The following is an 18185-nucleotide window of genomic DNA, read 5'->3' as shown; positions in this document are numbered from 1 at the left end:
TGTTTATGATTAACTACACATCTCTGCATAAAAAAGTTCTATAGTATCCGAATCTAGTCAGAAATCCCGTGTTTTGACCCTAACATCAAGACACTCCTCTAGAAAGCGGTATTCGAAATTTCAAACCAACTTAAACTGTCATCAGTGATTGGAAACACGTTGGAATTCATGATCTCATATTGCACCATAATGCTACAGCCCTACGACCCCTTAACCCTATGACCACATAACCCTATGATCCCATAGCCACATGACCCCATAACCTTATGACCCCATAACCCTATAACCTCATAACCCTACAACCCCATAACTCTATAACCCCACAAATCTTTAACCTATTATTTGAAAGATTAAGCCAAAAACTAACGATCACTGATTGTACAGTCAAGTAACTACTACGACGGTTTTTCAGTATAAGTACAAAGAGAAATTCTCTGGTCGATTTGGTAACACAAATCTCATAAGACTCCCCCGGGGTTAAGAGATTATGGAGTTACAACAGGGCTCAGTTCCTCAGTGTTTCGTGGTTATCGTTGCACACCTAGGGTTATGGGGTTATGAACGCTTGCCAACTCACATACCACGTAGTTTCGGATCCCTGATGTATGAGATCTGTTTCCACAGAGTTATGTGGTTATATATACTCACACACCGCGGGTTATGGGGTTAAACAAGCCTGCTAGTTCACAGTGCGTGTGTTCCCACTGAGTTTCGTGGTTCTGCACTCTTGTCCATCCAGAGTTTTGAGGTTACGTGGCTATGAAGCTACGAGGTTATTGGGTTATGGGGTTATGATCGCCTTCCAAGTGACATGTCATGTCGTCGTATAGTTTTTAATCTCTTACTCATTAATTCTGGACGTTCGAAGAACCTTGTTCTTTAATTGCAGTATTTTATTAAAAAAACAAACCAAACATCATAAAATTTATTTTTTTCTTGACTCTATGAAAGTATGTTAATAAAACATCAACAAGTTTTCGGAAACATTACACCCAACATTATTGGTAACATTGACGAGAATTTTAAAAACGTATTAGATTATATGTTCATCAAAATGACAACATTTTATACAATTATGTTTTCCAAATAATTTTGTATATTTCATTTTAAATTTTTTTGCACAATCTTGTCATTATTTTTCTAATATCCAGGAAACTTCATTGTTAATAAAATTTTAATAATGCTCAAATATGGTTTTCAGAGCCCATTTAAGTTCTGAAAATTTCATTATTATATAATATCTACTTTTTAATATGAAAATAACAACTAAAAACATTATAATCTGCCAATATCTCATAAATTATAAAAAATAGAATAGATGTTAAATTTAAACCGTCAAAAAAAAATCAAAATAACCGTGATCGAAGAATTTAAACTTCTAAAGTCATAATGATTAGTTTTCTATTTAAAATGTGTTTAGTAAATAATGCAAAATACACATTTTTTATATTTATTTATATGATCGAACGAAAGATAAACCTGCATCATGTTATCATGTTTGAAAATGCCAAGTATCAAATATCGAAAAAAGTAGATGCCTTAAATTCAATGAAAAACACAAAAATGTAATAATATATAGGAACTGATACTCTCTATAAGATAAAAGATAATTTTTAAATGTAAAGAAATTGATTTGGCGCCAATTATTTTATGTTCTCGATATCAGTGTAATTTTTAGCAAGAACTCTATTTCCCAGAAAATACTAGCCGTCAATTTTCCGTTTTTGTTATACCTTCAAATTTTCACAATGCGGGCCAGCCCGGCCCTGTCGCAGACCAAAGCCACGCATTCCGAGAACGGCGACATTCCCAACCGGCAACAGAACCGCTTTTTTGTCGCTTCCTGTAATTTCAGCGCTTTCAGAGCTGGACAATATTATAAATTATGTAAATAATTCCGTCTCTGCTCGACAAATCTTTATAGATCCGTTCGTAATTATTTTTCTATACGGGACAACGTACTGACGAGTGAGTTATTCGAATTTCATCGAATTATTTTCTTGTTCCAGATCACCCAGCTGAAAATCGACAATAACCCGTTCGCCAAGGGCTTCAGGGACACAGGGGCGGGGAAGAGGGAGAAAAAGTAAGTATCAAATTCGATTTGGATGCAGATGGTAGCATTACACATGATGATTTTGAAATTGATTATATAATTTTATATCATGTATAATCTACTCATTGAGATAGACAATTTTTTTATATAACTTTTTTGTATGTTGACGCTTTTTTGCCCGTCAGTTGTTAAATCGTCTTGTTAAGGTGTCATGAAATTAGGCTTTAAAATTATTGTAAAAACTGTAATAGAAAATTGAGAGCGTGGAACGTTAAGAAACCAAATGCACTAAATTAAAACACATAAAGTTTAAACTAATGCAAAACCACTTGCACATGCATTTAATAAACTAAAATAATGCCACACAAATTGATACAAAATTTTATTTCATATAAAAATTTAAATAAACAGTTTGACGGATATTGACAAAAACACAAAAAAGTTTGTTACTTTGTATAAAAAAGGATATTGATTTGAGCTTTGTCATTAAAACCCTCAGAAAAGTACGCCACTGAATTTCCAGAAAAATTAATAGGCGTGTGTGAAAATGTCCAACGACTGTCGTACATTTTCAAAAATTGCTGGCGTTTGTCTGACTTGCTGACATCCATTTATGATTCGTTGTCTTAAATCTGCTTCTTTTTCTACTAGCGTTTCATTTTTTTAACCATGAAATACCTATTACAAATTATTTTAAAATTAAATATGAAAAAAAAAATTATAACACGAAAATGGTTTATTGTGTGAAGAAAATGCAAGAGACCTTTTTCTGAAAATCCATTGGCGTAGTTTTTCTGAGGCTTTTAATAACAAAATTCCCCTGAACCTCCGCCACTGGTTGACAGATTTATATAGAAATACACCGAATTATTGTCTTTAATTAGTTACATCATTTCGTCAATCTACGTCAAACAACTTCAGGGATAATTGGAATCCAGTAACATTAGGACTCTGGTTTATTAAGGCTTTTGGGCCTAAAATGACCCAACGAATCACCCTCTTAATTTATGACATAGACTTAGGATATACCCTGTATATTAGTAAGTTCCAAGTTATGCTGAAGCTGCATACAATCGGATTCAGAATTAATACAAAGATAGAGCTTTATGTCATCAGCATACATCAAAAAGTGAGCATTAAGATCTTGGGCAATGTCGTTAATAAAGAGAGTGAAAAGCAATGGGTCAAGTATCCAACCTTGCAGTACACCCGACGTTTGATTAAATAACTCAAGATTTGTTACCAGAGCATTGTACAAATTGAATACGATGGGAAATTTTGCACAGCTGTTTACCATGATCAAGTCTGTCAAATGATTTGGAGAAGTGTTGTTCAGATGATGTCGCCTGATGCCTCACATCTATCAGAAATATGTACAATATAATTCGAGGAGTCGCTTATATATTGACGAAGGAGGTGACAATACCGAACACGTACTGTGATTTGCTAATGTGAGAATATGACGTGTCGTTCCCTCGCAACTTCAGCAGTTCTCAATCAATTCTGATTTTTTTATTAAATAATTTATTTGTTCCTTTTTATACTTTTTTTGCAATATAGTTTTAACGTAACAAACATTGATTAAATCAACAACAGAATTAACAAGCTCGTACTTGTTTAGAATCAATCTCGTTATTTTCCGTTAATTTCGAGATCCAAAATCTACAAGAGAGACCAAAATAGGCTCCGGATAAATTTTTTAAAGGTCCCTGGGCACCTATCCCGTCGAATTAATTACTTGCCAATTCCCTAGCGCCCGTCGGAGTCGTAAGTTCGCAGCTTTATGACTCATTGCCACGCCACCGTACGCCGGCGATACTTAAAAAGGTCACCGTCTATAATTATCGCCGTGGTCGGTCAATTAAACCCCCGTTATGATCCGGACCTCGCACCCTCGCGCGAGGCCCCTGGGGGCGAACGGGGGCACCCCCGTATCAGTTTCGGGCCGCTATGTGCAGCAGAACGACTGCAGTTGACTGCGTTCGGTGATAGACTTAATTTTATTGATTTTTTAGCTGTGTTGCGCTCCGTGTGCTAATTAAGTATTTAGTTCAAGAACCAAAGTCATTTTAAGCTGTCGAGAAATAAAATATTAATTTTTACCAACGTAGGTATATATTTACTTTGCAATTAACACAGTTTTCAATAAAAATTCGAGCAACATCTCGTTCTAGTAGAAATATTTATATCAGTCAATGGTATTGTTAAAATTCCTTCCTTACCTGGCTCTGCGCAAAATTTGATTGATTCTTCTTCTTAAGATTCGGCTACCGTCGATGACTTCCAGCCATCATAGGCATCCGCAAGCATGGGTGTAGTCTCTTTATTGCACTATGTAAAAACAAATCTTTATTGCACAGTGTCAGAAGTCTCTTTACTGCACTGTGTAAATAGTATCTCTATTTCACGATGTACAGAGTCTCTTCATTACACTGTATGGGAGTCTCTTTATTGCACTGTGCAAAGGAGTCTCTTTATTGTCCGTTGTAAAGAGTCTCTTCACTGCACTGTGTAAATAGTATCTCTATTTCACGATGTACAGAGTCTCTTCATTACACTGTATGGGAGTCTCTTTATTGCACTGTGCAAAGGAGTCTCTTTATTGTCCGTTGTAAAGAGTCTCTTCACTGCACTGTGTAAATAGTATCTTTATCGCACTGTGTAAGAAATCTCTTTATTATCCTGTGTAAAGAGCCTCTTCATTGCATTGTGTAAGAAGTCACTTTATTGTACTGTGTGAAGGTCTCTTTATTGCACTGCGTAAAAAGGCTTTATTGCACTCATGCCACTTTTAAAAACACTATTTCGCTAGTTTTTTAACAAAGCATCTCGTTCACATTTTAAACTAGCATATACGTAGATCACGCAACTAAAATACTCGTAATCCCTTAAATCATTTTATTTTTTTTCTTTTATCTCTATTTTGGCTTTACGTAAAAAGATTAATGAACCTAAATATTTTAAGATATTGATAAATAAACTGATTGTTTTTGCTATTAACTGGTATCAGAATACCTTGAACACTGCATGTGTTCTCTACATCCCCTTTCTCTATCAGAGTAGTTAATAAAACCAACAATGATGTGTATCGCAATCAATAGTAGAGCTTACTCTGTCTGTGGGGTGGATTAGTCTGATACATCTTGATCTAAAGCTAAATCCCATCCTCGTTTCCTCATTTGACAAAGCGAAATCGCTAAGGATAACTCAATTCCACACTGGTTTGTGTTTATACCCTCAATACATGTTTTTTTTCTGGTTAATAACGTAAAAACAGAAGTACCGCTTTACTAGAACCTGTCAGTTTGATAGATTTTTCAATGTAAACCAAAATTGTTGAAATATTTCTCAATTCAACTCACCCCATAAAGAATTATTAGGGTTTGGAGATAGATTGAATTTGTTTTTTTTAACATGGTCACGCGATCTACTCTATTTGTGCTCGTCACCCTGTCTAATGAGGGTTGATCCTTTTTTGCATATTCCAAGCTCGAATTTAACCTCGACCCCTCCCACTGACGTTGCGTTTATCTTAACAATTTTCTAATTTAAAGCTCGGTTGGTTTAGTGGTGACATCACAGCTATAGTCCAGTTAATCGGGTAAAAAACCAAACCATTATCACTTACAAGCCTCACATCTTAAGTGCCATCAGTAAGTGACGTCACGACTAGAAGTTTAGAATCGTAAATGATAGAAGGCGATACGCCCATTGCTGTTAGCTTAAATTCATAATTTTGGTCACTAATTCATGATTAATTATAAAAAGCCATTTTTAAATAATTTGAATAAAAAAATTACTTAATTATACTTAATTAATGTTTTGGGTTTCCTAAGAGATGAATCAATAATTAATAGTGGCACATAATTTTACATATTTACACACCGTGTCCACCTAGTGTGCGTAAGTCCAATATCTAGGTTAATAAAAGATATCTTAATTTTTCTTCTACATAGTTGCCTATTTTTCCCAGCTGCACAAAATGAAAATATATTTGCATATACAGGGTGTTCAGTTTTTCCTGGGCAGGTACCAACTTCATTTTTTTAAATGGAAACCTATATTTTTTATGGCATTATCGAATTCTACGTGAAAAATTAACGGGACTTTGTGTTATGATCCCTATTAAAATATTGATAGTTTTCGAGATAATCGACTTTTCATTTTTTTTTTTTTTTATGTTTCGTAACTTCTAGTAGTTGACATAATTATGATTGTATGACAGCTAGAAATTATTTTTTTTCAGGAACTGTAGAGTGAAGATGGCTCTTTCAAAAAACGTATCAAAAGTTGACCTGCGATATACAGGGGGCAAAAAAAATCGTGCCAAACCTGATAATTTAAAATTTGAAAAATCTCGACTTTTTCAAATAGAACACCCTGTGTTTTATGATTTCATTAGATGCCTTTCTGTAGACCCTACAATTTTTTAATAGCTTTCCCTATACCTAAGTTGCGTAGTTTTTGCAAAAAAACCATTTTTATGTAAAATAACGGATTTGCGCCCGTTCCTTTGTGGGAAAAAATATTGTAAGGGTATTTATTTTTATTAAATTTATTAGTTGTCTAGCTACACTATTTAAAATGAAAATTAATAACTGAAAAATTTAGATATTTGAGTTTAATAAATAAGTCTTTATGGAAAGTTACCATTTATTTGTAAATAAAATCAAAAAACCATAAAATCGCTACAAGTGATTAAGGATTAGCAAAATATGGGAAATGTTTGCTAGCAACACGTATTTACAAAGGAAATAATCCAAATTTACAGAGATTTGCACTGTTTTGAAAATGTGAAGGAAAGGTTTGAATGAACAGCAAATGCGAATTATGAGAAAACTACCAGAAGACATGAAAGTAACAACGATAATATTTAATTTAAAGTTGTGGCGTCTGCTGTTGAAAATCCAAATATTAGTGCCAGGAAATTAGTAGTAACCTTGGAGTTTTCAAAAGCTTGACAAATAAAATATCGAAGAAGTTTCATCCGTATCATATTGAAAATCAAGCACTGTTACCGTAGTTAGGAAAGTTATTAGTGAAATTGGTGATTAAAAAATTTGGATGAATAGAAAAAAGAATAGTCATAGTCGCAAGCTAACTTAAAATAAATGTTCAAACTGTCCACCGTTGTTTTCTACACAAAGCAATAATCTATGATGAAAATGAATGTGGACATTTCTTAACATTTGAGGCGTTATAGTTAGAAACGCGTTTTGAATCTTTTCTTTTAAGTCTTGAATATCCGTTGGTGATACTTCGTATACTCGCTCCTTGATATAATCCCACAAGAAAAAGTCCAGACTATTTAAGTCAGGCGAACGTGCGGGCCAAGGAACTGGACCACCACGACCTAACTACTGGTTTGGATATACGTGATTTAGGTGTTCTCTAAACTGAAAGATAAATAGGTAATAGGAAAAGTATAATAACAATAAAATAATCACATTACAGCCAAAAACTACGCAACTTAGGTATAGGGAAAGCTATTAAAAATTGTAGGGACTGCAGAAAGGTATCTAATGAAATCATAAAACACAGGGTGTTCTATTTGGAAAAGCTCAGATTTTTCAAATTTTAAATTATCACGTTTGGCACGATTTTTTTTGCCCCCTGTATACCGCAGGTCAACTTTTGATACGTTTTTTTTTCGTTAATGAAACACTTTTTCCAGTGTCTTAGCCTTTGAAATGTTTCAGTGTTGCTACTTATCCATCTACCACGAGTAAAAAGAAATGATTTAACTAAATTGAATTTTTTCCTCGCAACAAAATGTCTACTTCTACGAAAGACTTTTTCCGGTGTAAGCTTTATCTTTTAGTCATTCGGATGCTGGCAAAAAAGCGCGAATTCGCTTAAGCGGTTATTTATACATTTAAACGGCGTAATAAAGGGCTGCGTCTCTTCCTCTCCCCTCACCCCCTCCCCCATCCATTCGCCGCCGCCCGCGTAAGCCAATTTGCGGCGCTGGAAATTAAACTGCGACCCAGCCAAACACTGAGGCATTCCGCCCCGCCGGAATGTATGCATATCACTTACTGTAAATGCAAATGCGACCGCCCCCCGGCTCACCCTCCCTGACCTTATATAAATGCCACAGCTAATTTGATACTGTTAAGCCGTATTGTCGCCCCAGCGCGCCGCAGTCTTTATTTTGCGGCAGCTTTTAATTTGGACCGAGATACCGCCCGTCCGGGCCCTGATGACAGACCGACGTCGACCCGGAGTAGTCCGGTGGATGGGGTGCAAATTCAAATGCAAATAAATGCAGTAAAAAAAAACGATAAAAAAGGGGCATTCTGCTTTTATGAAACCAATAAACACTTTGTGTATAGACATTTTTAATGTAAACAATTCTGTCTATATTTCCGAAGCTTACAAAGTGAAATCTAGTTGATATCAAAATCTTAGTTGGAAATCTTATTAGAATTGAAACATTAGAATATTGGTTTTACTGAAATCTAATTGGACTCTTATTAGAATCTAGTTGAAAGTGTAATTGGACTAAAATATCTTATTGGAATTTATCTTATTACCTACTAGAAATATTTTTATTATTTTATTCCTGTTCGATGCTAGTATTAATCAAACAAAAATTTTTTTCAAATCTCCTGGAATGTAGTTAAACTAGAAAAGTAGAACCTTACTACCTAAATGAAATAGTATTAGAATCTAGTTAAATTTTTATTGAACTGCAGCAAACTGAAATGTAGTTAGATTCTTATTAGAATCTAGCTTGCACCTAATAAGGTGTAAGAGTACTTAGTTGAAATTTAAATCTAGTCTGGTCTTTTATTGAACCACTGTAGTATTAATCAAATTAAAATAAAATCGAACTGTTATTGGAATCTACTTAGATTCTTATTAGAATCTAGCTCTCATTTTATTATCTAGGTGAAATTTCATTTGAATCTAGCTGATATTTTTATTGAAGTCCTGTACCACTGTATTATTAAACACGCCTAGTTAGATTCTTATTAGAATCTAGCTCTCATTTTATTATCTAGGTGAAATTTCATTTGAATCTAGCTGATATTTTTATTGAAGTCCTGTACCACTGTATTATTAAACACGCCTAGTTAGATTCTTATTAGAATCTAGCTCGCATAGTGTATAGTTGAAATATTTTATTTGAATCTAACTGGTATATTTATTGAGGTTCTATACGATTCTAGTACATACTAAACAAACTCTAAAATCTAGAAAATCTTACTGGAATATAGTTAGCCTCTTATTTGAATCTAGCTGACATTTTTATTGAAATCTTTCACGTACTAGTCAAAGTAAAATCTTGTTTAAATCTTACTGATACTTAGTTGGACTCTCACTGGAGTATAACTGGCATCTTTTACTAAATTTTACTAGAATGTAGCTTCTATTAGAATTTAGCTGACATCTTATTGCCTACCTACTTATAATTTTAATGGGATTAGTAAAATTTTTATTCTTATCAAACAAAAATCTAGTTGAATTTTTACTAGAATCTAGTTAGACTCATATTAGAATCTAGTTGACATCTTATTGCCTAGTTGAAGCTCTAGTACTGACCAAACTAAAATCTAGCCGGAGGCTTATTGAAACCTACTTGGACTCTTATTACAATTTATTTGCCATCTTATTTAGAATTTGGTAGAAATATAATTCCGTTCTAGTTGGAATCTAATGAGAATGTAATAGTAGTCCAAACAAATACAATATTGGTGGGGTAACAATATTGGTGGGGTAACAGTTACATATGACTGTAGATACATTTCCCTGTAAAAGCAACACATTTTATAATTTTATTCTCTCTATTGTTACAGGCAGGCGATGCTAGCCCAGAGGCACACAGACGACAAGACCTCCCACCCCTTGCCGGCGCGCATGTCAGCGGATAGCAGCACCGTTTCGAAAACCGATGACTCGGAGTTAGATGTGGTCGGTACGGCGGACAGCCCAAGGCCGTCTCTTCACAGCTCCGCTCCCGTAGCGTCATCTGTGAACCATTCGGGTAAGTAACTGCTTTCTTGATCGTCGTGCTTTGTTGTTTAACTTATCTTTTCCTTGCAGCTACTGAAGACGACTCCATCCGGCGCCGCCTCCACGACGACTCAGGCTCGGAAAGCAGCTGCTCGGAGTCTCCGGGCAGTACGGCGTTTCGACCCCGACCATCTTCACCCAAAGACTCCACGGCCGGTCCCTCGAACCCCTCCGAGTACCCGTCGCCCAACATAAGCGTTGGACCCCCCATACACCCGCCCCCTCATTTATTGCCTTACCTGTACCCCCCGGGCATGTACCCGGGCGCGGGAGGTCACTCCCCCTTCGGCCCCCCTCTCAGTCTGTTCACTGGCGCCCACGCTCCTGGGATGAATCACAGTTTGCTGTTCAACGCTCAGTTGGCGTTGGCGGCGCAACATCCCGCTTTGTTCTCTCATTACCAGAACTTGGCGCACCCCAACCCCCACAGTCACCACCTCTCTCCCACCTCCCCCATACACAACCACCTAAAAGGGGGACATAGGTTTACCCCTTACACTTTACCCAACTCTAATTCGGGGGTTAGTTCCTCGCCTTTGGGTAGCGCTTTCGAGACGGTTACTCCTAGCTCCCACACAAGGAGTCTAAGTAACTCGCCATCTGGTAAAATAAGGGGCGGTTCGCTCTCCCCACCCCTCAGACCCAACACCACGTCACCTAAGCCAGAGGCGGCCAACTCCCCCAGCGACTTGAAGAGCATAGAGAAGATGGTGAACGGTTTGGACGTAAAACAGACTGAGGAGATGAGTGATAAATAGTAAAAGTAGTGAGGATGTAGTCGTCTCGACCGTACTCTGGATTTATATTGTTTAGATGCGTTCCCAAGTGTGATAGGGCGTTTGTGATGGCGGCGTAACATAGCGGACCTGTGATAGAACCTTGTGGTAGTCGATTTTCAACGCCGCCTCCGGACGCGCCTTACGCTTGAGAAGTGAAATACTGGGCGCCCGCAAAACTTGTACCGCGTTTCTGTCACTGCAACGACTCAAGTTTGTTTTTTTTTAATAAAAAAGTTAATTTTATGGAAAAATAACAGAGACATAGTATTAATTTGTCCATAGCCATAAAAATAACTACGAATAATACGTTTTTTTGTTATATCTCTAAATCAGGAGTGGGATAATTTTGTTATATGCAGATACGGGAAAAATATGATTCTGACTCGTTTTGTCGATAGTTCCGAATTCTGGTTGTGCGGGCGCCAAAATATACGGGGTGTTTTTGCAATAAATATATCGAGCTCACGAGAATCTCCAGGTCACTTTGATTTGACAGTACGTATAGGTTAATTCCGTACTCTTTGAAGGATTTGATTCGTACCCAACGGCCTCGAAGTGCTTTTTCCCAAGCTTACTGCTATAAAAGTACAAAATAAGTGTATTTGTAAAAAAAATTATATACCTACGGCAATGTTTAGTTTATTTTCCATTGGTGCTGATACTGTCACTATTGACACATACCTAAGGGTATAAAATCGCGTGAAGTTTTATAACGGTAGGTCTCCATTACAGTGAGTGTAGAAGGTACTGTTGAAACCTTGTAAGAAATATTCTAGTATGTTCCTTTTTTTCACTATTTAAATGATGTATATAATGTATGTAAGTAACTGATGATGTACATAGTTGTTTTCTTTTGTGTAAATTGTATATTACTATATTATAACTGTATATTAGACCAGAAATATTTGTTTGCTGACCCGGGATCCTAGCAATATTCACAGCTAACTGCGCTTGAATATTTCCAGTGATTCATTAGATGCAACTCCAAGTCACTCTGTAGGTCACCGTTTTTTTTTGGTAAAATGCAGTCCCTATGCAATTTTTATATACTTTGTACATAGTCCTCTCCTTTCTCTCGATAACATGTAAAATATGCTTTTTGTTATGTTCTAAGAGTACCAGGCGTAAACGTCGGATGAAAACTATAGCTTATTTATTACAATTTTCGTTAGCTGATACTTTTATGGCTGGTACTACCTGAAGTAATGACGTAGCAATCGTGAACTTGTCTTGTGTATATGTCAATTAATTTAAGAATTAAAATGATATTCATACAAATACAGAACTTGTATTATTTTTGAAAGCCTGTCCACTTCCTAGGAAGAATCCCGCAACGTTATTTTGAACCAAAATCAACAAAAAAAAAAGTATATTAACATACATAGAAGATAACTAGATGTATGTATGATATAACCTTATTTACAGAATTTTTTTAATTAATTTTTTATGTTGAGTGGAGAAAAAATGTTGACTGCCACTACTTTAAAACACATCCATTATTTTAAGATAGTTTTTATCACGAAATACTCATAAAATAAACTAATTTTACTGAACTTCAGCGTATCCAATATCAATTTATCATCCTGTATTCCAGTAAAAAAGAACGTACTAAGATATTAAACTAATTCTAACAAATTCAAAAATGTTTTCTAAAAAATCTAATCGGATGAATTCGAACGATGTTCTTCGATACCATAAATCTAGGTACGTAAAAAACCCCACAGACAAAATTCCTAACTGCTAATCTACAACAATACCTAGCAAAAAGCTAGTTGGTATGTCTTAATATAAAAAATAAGCACCTGATATCGGGTGCCCTGAAACAGGGCCGCGCCAAGTGTAGCTTTTGCTGCCACCCTGGCAGCATTCTAGGATCTAAGTTAATCACCAAATAATGGAGCAATAAAATAAATATGGAAATATACATCAATAATAATAAAAATAAATGTATTTTACTTCAATAATTAACAAAAAACAATGTTAAAAAATAAAAAGGAGCTAAGAACAGGAACTGAAATAGTCTTCATAAGTAACAAAAAACTAAATACATTTATAAGAAAAAAGATAGGTATAAAAATAACAAGAACGCATAAAATTATGCTCAGATGTTAGTATTACTGACTTTTCATTTAAATAAAATCTTAAGTCATTATTCAAAAAATAATTTTCCGGTCATTCTTCTTGTAAAGTCCTCAACCAAATCAGACATACCTAGGTTTTTTGAAATTGCCATAATAGTAAATTGTGCTCACTATCGCGACATGATAATCCACTTTTTAATGCCTAAATTGCAAGATATGGATGTAAACGACGTACGTTTTCCACAAGACGGTGCCATATGCCTTACAGCCCAGGAAACAATTCAATTACTGCATGAGCCAGAATTGGCCAATCATGCGATTTGGACTTTTTCTTTGAAATCTAAGGTATATGCCAAGAAGCCCACGGCTTGAAGGAGATTGAATGCTGAATCAAGGAAATTTAGCCTCATTTGTGAAAAACAGTCATGGAAAATTTCGACAAAACATTGCGTATGTGTCAGCAAAGTAATTTACCCGATATTCTAATACTGGATAGATATAATTACCTTTTTTGTTTTAACTAAGAGTTTGCCTTTTTTACCAAATTTCTTTAAAAAACATTATTATTATATTCTAATATTAACTCTCATATTTTTTACTTTATCTAAGAAAAAAATTAATATATCTGGATTAGCTTAATACCATTAGTAATAGAGTAAAAAATACCTACTAGCATTAATATTAAAATACCTTTTTTTAAAGAAATTTAATGAAACGGACAAATATTTTTAGGTAAAACTAGCAATTCTCATTGATCTTGTCACGTTCAACGCTTCTTATATTGTCGTTTCAAAATGTAAATTTTTTTATCAATATTTTTTAATTCCATACGGAACGAGCCTACCTGATGAAGTAATCCTATGTAAAATGTGAAAACAAAAGGACCTCTTTGTAATAATTATTATAATTAGTCTATTTCAAGAGTGATGACAAAACAGCAAGAATACAAGATATTTCTTAGAATTATTATATTATTTAGCCTTATTTGTTTATAAGGCCATAACTATTCAACTTACCGATTCCAGATATCGGGTGAGTTATTACACAGTGATAAGGAATGAGAGGATGCGATGCCGAAACGTTCCGGTAATAATAACGCAGTTTATTAATGTTTAATTTAAAAGTCATAAATAAATTCCTTCTGTTTATAACTTTTGATCTAATCAATATTTTTTGACGCTCGAGGGCTAGTTTTATAGGTCTTTTGAAGACGAAAAAAACAGTACTTAACTGTTTTATCGTGGAAATGAACGGGAAAAAGTTATAAGCGAAAAACGTGAATTTTCGTAAAAATTATACAATTAACCAGCCTGTGAACAGTCTTCCCCCCATTTTTATGACTGTGGAAATTAATATGTTATTGTACATAATATTTAGCATTTATAGTGATAAATTCAGTTTGCCAAAACAAAAAGTCGCGTCCAACTCTATATTTCCTGGCCTAGTCAGTAACACTCTCGTGAACTGCTTCGATGTTTTGTCTTGAACGACTTGTTCAGGAGGACCAGAGTGTTTAAGATCACTAATTGATCCAGTCTCTCTGAATTTTTCAATTAATCTCTTCACTGTAAAGTTAAATCATTATTCCAATCATATTTTGTACGAAAATTGCGAACTGTAGCTGCCAAACTTTCATTGTTTTTAAAATATTGTTCAACAATGAATACGCGTTATTCTTTTGTGTAGCGCTCCATTTTTAACAACCCTGAATTATCAGCTGTCACGCAGTCTTTTTTTTTGCGTTGGAAACAATTGACTCGACAAATCTTGCCTGATTTTGGGACACTCAATAGGTATTTAGACGCATAATTTTTAGTTTTTATTTTAATTTCATTTGAAAAAATTTTCTTGGAAAAATTCTTAAATTGTTTTGATTTAATTGACTACCTTTAAAATTGTGTAAAAAATACTAGCTAATATTGAAATATTTGTTTTTTTTTAATACTGAAGTAATGTTTTTCAGCTCCAGACGAGTCTCTTTGATTATATAAATCCGCAAAGCGGCAGAATGACTTCTTTACTTATCACTTCCTGCTCCGCCGTATCCCTACAAACAGTTTTCATCTGGTTAATTAAACATTACAATTAGATCCAGCCGGCATTTCCCAGATAACAACCGATAAATACCGGCCGACAATGGCACAATGTATCACAGAACAAATGCGTAATTGCGTTAAGCGGCCTTTATTGTATATCGATGTCTCCCGACAAAACGCTTTATAATTTATCGTATTAGACCGCTGTTAGATGCGAGTTATAACAGCGTTCTGGCCTTGCATTGTTGGCGAAGATTTATGGAACTGCGCGTACGTGTTAAACTTTGCTAAGTACAACCTTCGCGCTAATGATATTCCGACTAATGTGGGGAATCGTCACCGTTCACTGTTTTTTTACGCCATTTATGCGGTTACTGTAATCGCAGCTCCGCCGCGGCGAGAGAATGAACGGTCAACGAGTCGTCCAGACCTGAGCCCTATAGCTTTTTGCGAAATTTCGCCCAATTTCTCTGCCCCCTTTAAAATTTTTTAACGTACGCCAGTTGTAACACCGCGATTATTATTATCGCTTCAATTTTCAACTATAATATTGAAACAGCTGTTACTAAAATTACCAAACGCTGTGTCATTTGATGACTGGCATCGGTAACAATAGGCTTGGCCGATTTTAATACCTTCCTCTGTCATAATTTACGTCTATCATTGCCTGTGATTTACAAGTTAATCGTCTAATTTAAAAAATTACAGACAATAAAAACACGAAACATACAAACGTATCCATATTCGTCACTGACTATTTTTTTAACGTGGCGTATCATATTTTATGGTCGTTTTAATGGTCCGTTTTATTTCGGACTACGTATCGGATTTCGGTGGTTATTTTAATTGCGACGATAAGATAAATATAAAATTTCACGATTCCTCAAAACGCAGCTAATAAATTAGAGGAGGATTTCGGTTAATCCCTCTGGGTCCGTATAACTTAGGATTCTGGATGTTGCACAGCGATAAGATAAGTCAGATCGAACATATAATTCGTCATAAAACCCACAGCGGAAAATATCTGGTTATAGTTTGTTTCAAAATATCAAGAACGAATTTTTACTGTTTCGATTTTTCCCAAGATAAATATAGAGAGGAGCATTTTAGTTTTTAGGTATACATACATACTAGTACTATTTGCTCTTTATCTCCTGAAACAATGAAAATTGATTAATAATTGTTGCTGTGACTGAAATATCAAATTAGGATTTACTAGTGGGATTTAAGTCGATGGAGAGCATAAACTAAAACTATTTAAAAATTAACACTATAGTCTTCCAAGTGAAAACTAGAATAATTCACGAAATGGTGTTTTGCAGACTGCCAGTTTCAGTCAACACAATGAAAAAAAAGTGTATGTTTCGAAACAAACACTTTAGTACCACAATAATTAAAACAAAGATTTAATCAGTTATGGATTAGAAAATATGATACATACAAAAATAACACTTTTAGCAAATCATATGAAAAAAAATAATTCCATTTATTAAAAAGTGACACTTTAGTACTCGAAATAACAACTAACATAGCACTTACTTCATGCAGTGTAGAATATAATCATTGGGCATTAAGTTAATACTTGAAAGTATAGACCAAAATAGCAGTTGTAGTCAACTTAGTGCAAAAACTAAATTTAATCATTAAAAACCACACTTTAGTCCTCAAAATAAAAACTAAAATACTGTATATAGTTTATGAAACGGAAGTTAATCTATTGGGGGCAAGCGGTTTCTGTCAACGCGATGGGAAAAGAAAATTTATTAAACAGAAACACACACTTTAGTCCTACAAACATTAATGTAACACTTTAGTCCTACAAACATTAATGTAACACTTTAGTTGCCGGATCAAAAAAAGTTTAATCAGTTGGGGATTAAACACGATAATAAACACAAAAATTATTCTTTTAGTTAATAAAGTGTGAAAAGTAAACCTATCATTAAAAAGTTACACTTTAGTACTCGAAATAACAATTAAAATAGCACTTAGTTCATGCAGTGTAAAATGTAATCTTTGGGAATTAAATAATCCTCGAAAGTATAAACCGTAGTAGTTTTAGCCCGCTTAGTGCAAAAACTAAATTTAATCATTAAAAACCACACTTTAGTCCTCAAAATAAAAATTAAAATAATGTATATAAGTCATGAAACGGAAGTTAATTTATTGGGGGCAAGCGGCTTCTGTCAACGCTATGGGAAAAGAAGATTTAATCAACAGAAACACACACTTTAGTCCTACAAAGATTAATGTAACACTTTAGATGCCGGACCGAAAAAAGTTTAATCAGTTGGGATTAAACACGATAATAAACACAAAAATAATTATTTTAGTTAATAAAGTGTGAAAAATAAATCTATCATTAAAAAGTGACACTTTAGTACTCGAAATAACAACTAAAATAGTTCATGCAGTGTAAAATGTAGTCTTTGGGAATTAAATAATCCTCGAAAGTATAGACCACAGTAACAGTTTTAGTCCACTCAGTGCAATAACTAAATTTAATCAATAAAAACCACACTTTAATCTTCGAAGTAAAAACTAAAATAATATATACAGTTCCTGAANTAATCCTCGAAAGTATAGACCACAGTAGCAGTTTTAGTCCACTCAGTGCAATAACTAAATTTAATCAATAAAAACCACACTTTAATCTTCGAAGTAAAAACTAAAATAATATATACAGTTTATGAAACGGAAGATAATATATTGGAGACTAGAGGTTTCAGTCAATTTAATCAACATACATTAGTCCTACAAAAACTAAAGTAACACTTTAGTTTCCGAAACGAAAAAAGGTTAATCAAATAAGAATTAAATACAAAAATAATACTTTTAGTTAATAAAGTATGAAAAATAACTAATAATTTAATGGTGACACTTTAGTACTCGAAATAACAACTAACATAGCACTTAGTTCATGCAGTGTAGAATATAATCATTGGGCATTAAGTTAATACTTGAAAGTATAGACCAAAATAGCAGTTGTAGTCAACTTAGTGCAAAAACTAAATTTAATCATTAAAAACCACACTTTAGTCCTCAAAATAAAAACTAAAATAATGTATATAAGTCATGAAACGGAAGTTAATTTATTGGGGGCAAGCGGCTTCTGTCAACGCTATGGGAAAAGAAGATTTTATCAACAGAAACACACACTTTAGTCCTACAAAGATTAATGTAACACTTTAGTTGCCGGACCGAAAAAAGTTTA

At 34.4% G+C, this 18185-nt stretch overlaps 1 protein-coding gene across 3 annotated transcripts in view; it reads left to right on the top strand.

The window, feature by feature from the left end:
• The window catches only part of LOC108904095 (optomotor-blind protein), a 188748-nt gene extending 176665 nt beyond the window's left edge, over positions 1-12083 (top strand). For all 3 annotated transcript variants that reach the window (XM_023456886.1, XM_018706512.1, XM_018706511.1), the window contains 3 exons: positions 2010-2086; positions 9859-10046; positions 10106-12083. In XM_023456886.1, the coding sequence (XP_023312654.1) occupies positions 2010-2086; positions 9859-10046; positions 10106-10833 (993 nt within the window). In that variant the 3' untranslated portion in view covers positions 10834-12083. The remainder of the gene's footprint in view (positions 1-2009; positions 2087-9858; positions 10047-10105) is intronic.
• The last annotated feature ends 6102 nt before the right edge of the window (positions 12084-18185 follow it).

This window comes from Anoplophora glabripennis, unplaced genomic scaffold (genome assembly GCF_000390285.2).
Source record: "Anoplophora glabripennis isolate ALB-LARVAE unplaced genomic scaffold, Agla_2.0 scaffold7, whole genome shotgun sequence".
Lineage (NCBI taxonomy): Eukaryota > Metazoa > Arthropoda > Insecta > Coleoptera > Cerambycidae > Anoplophora > Anoplophora glabripennis.
Note: the sequence above shows the minus strand (reverse complement) of the source record. Positions and strands in the feature narration are given on the sequence as shown.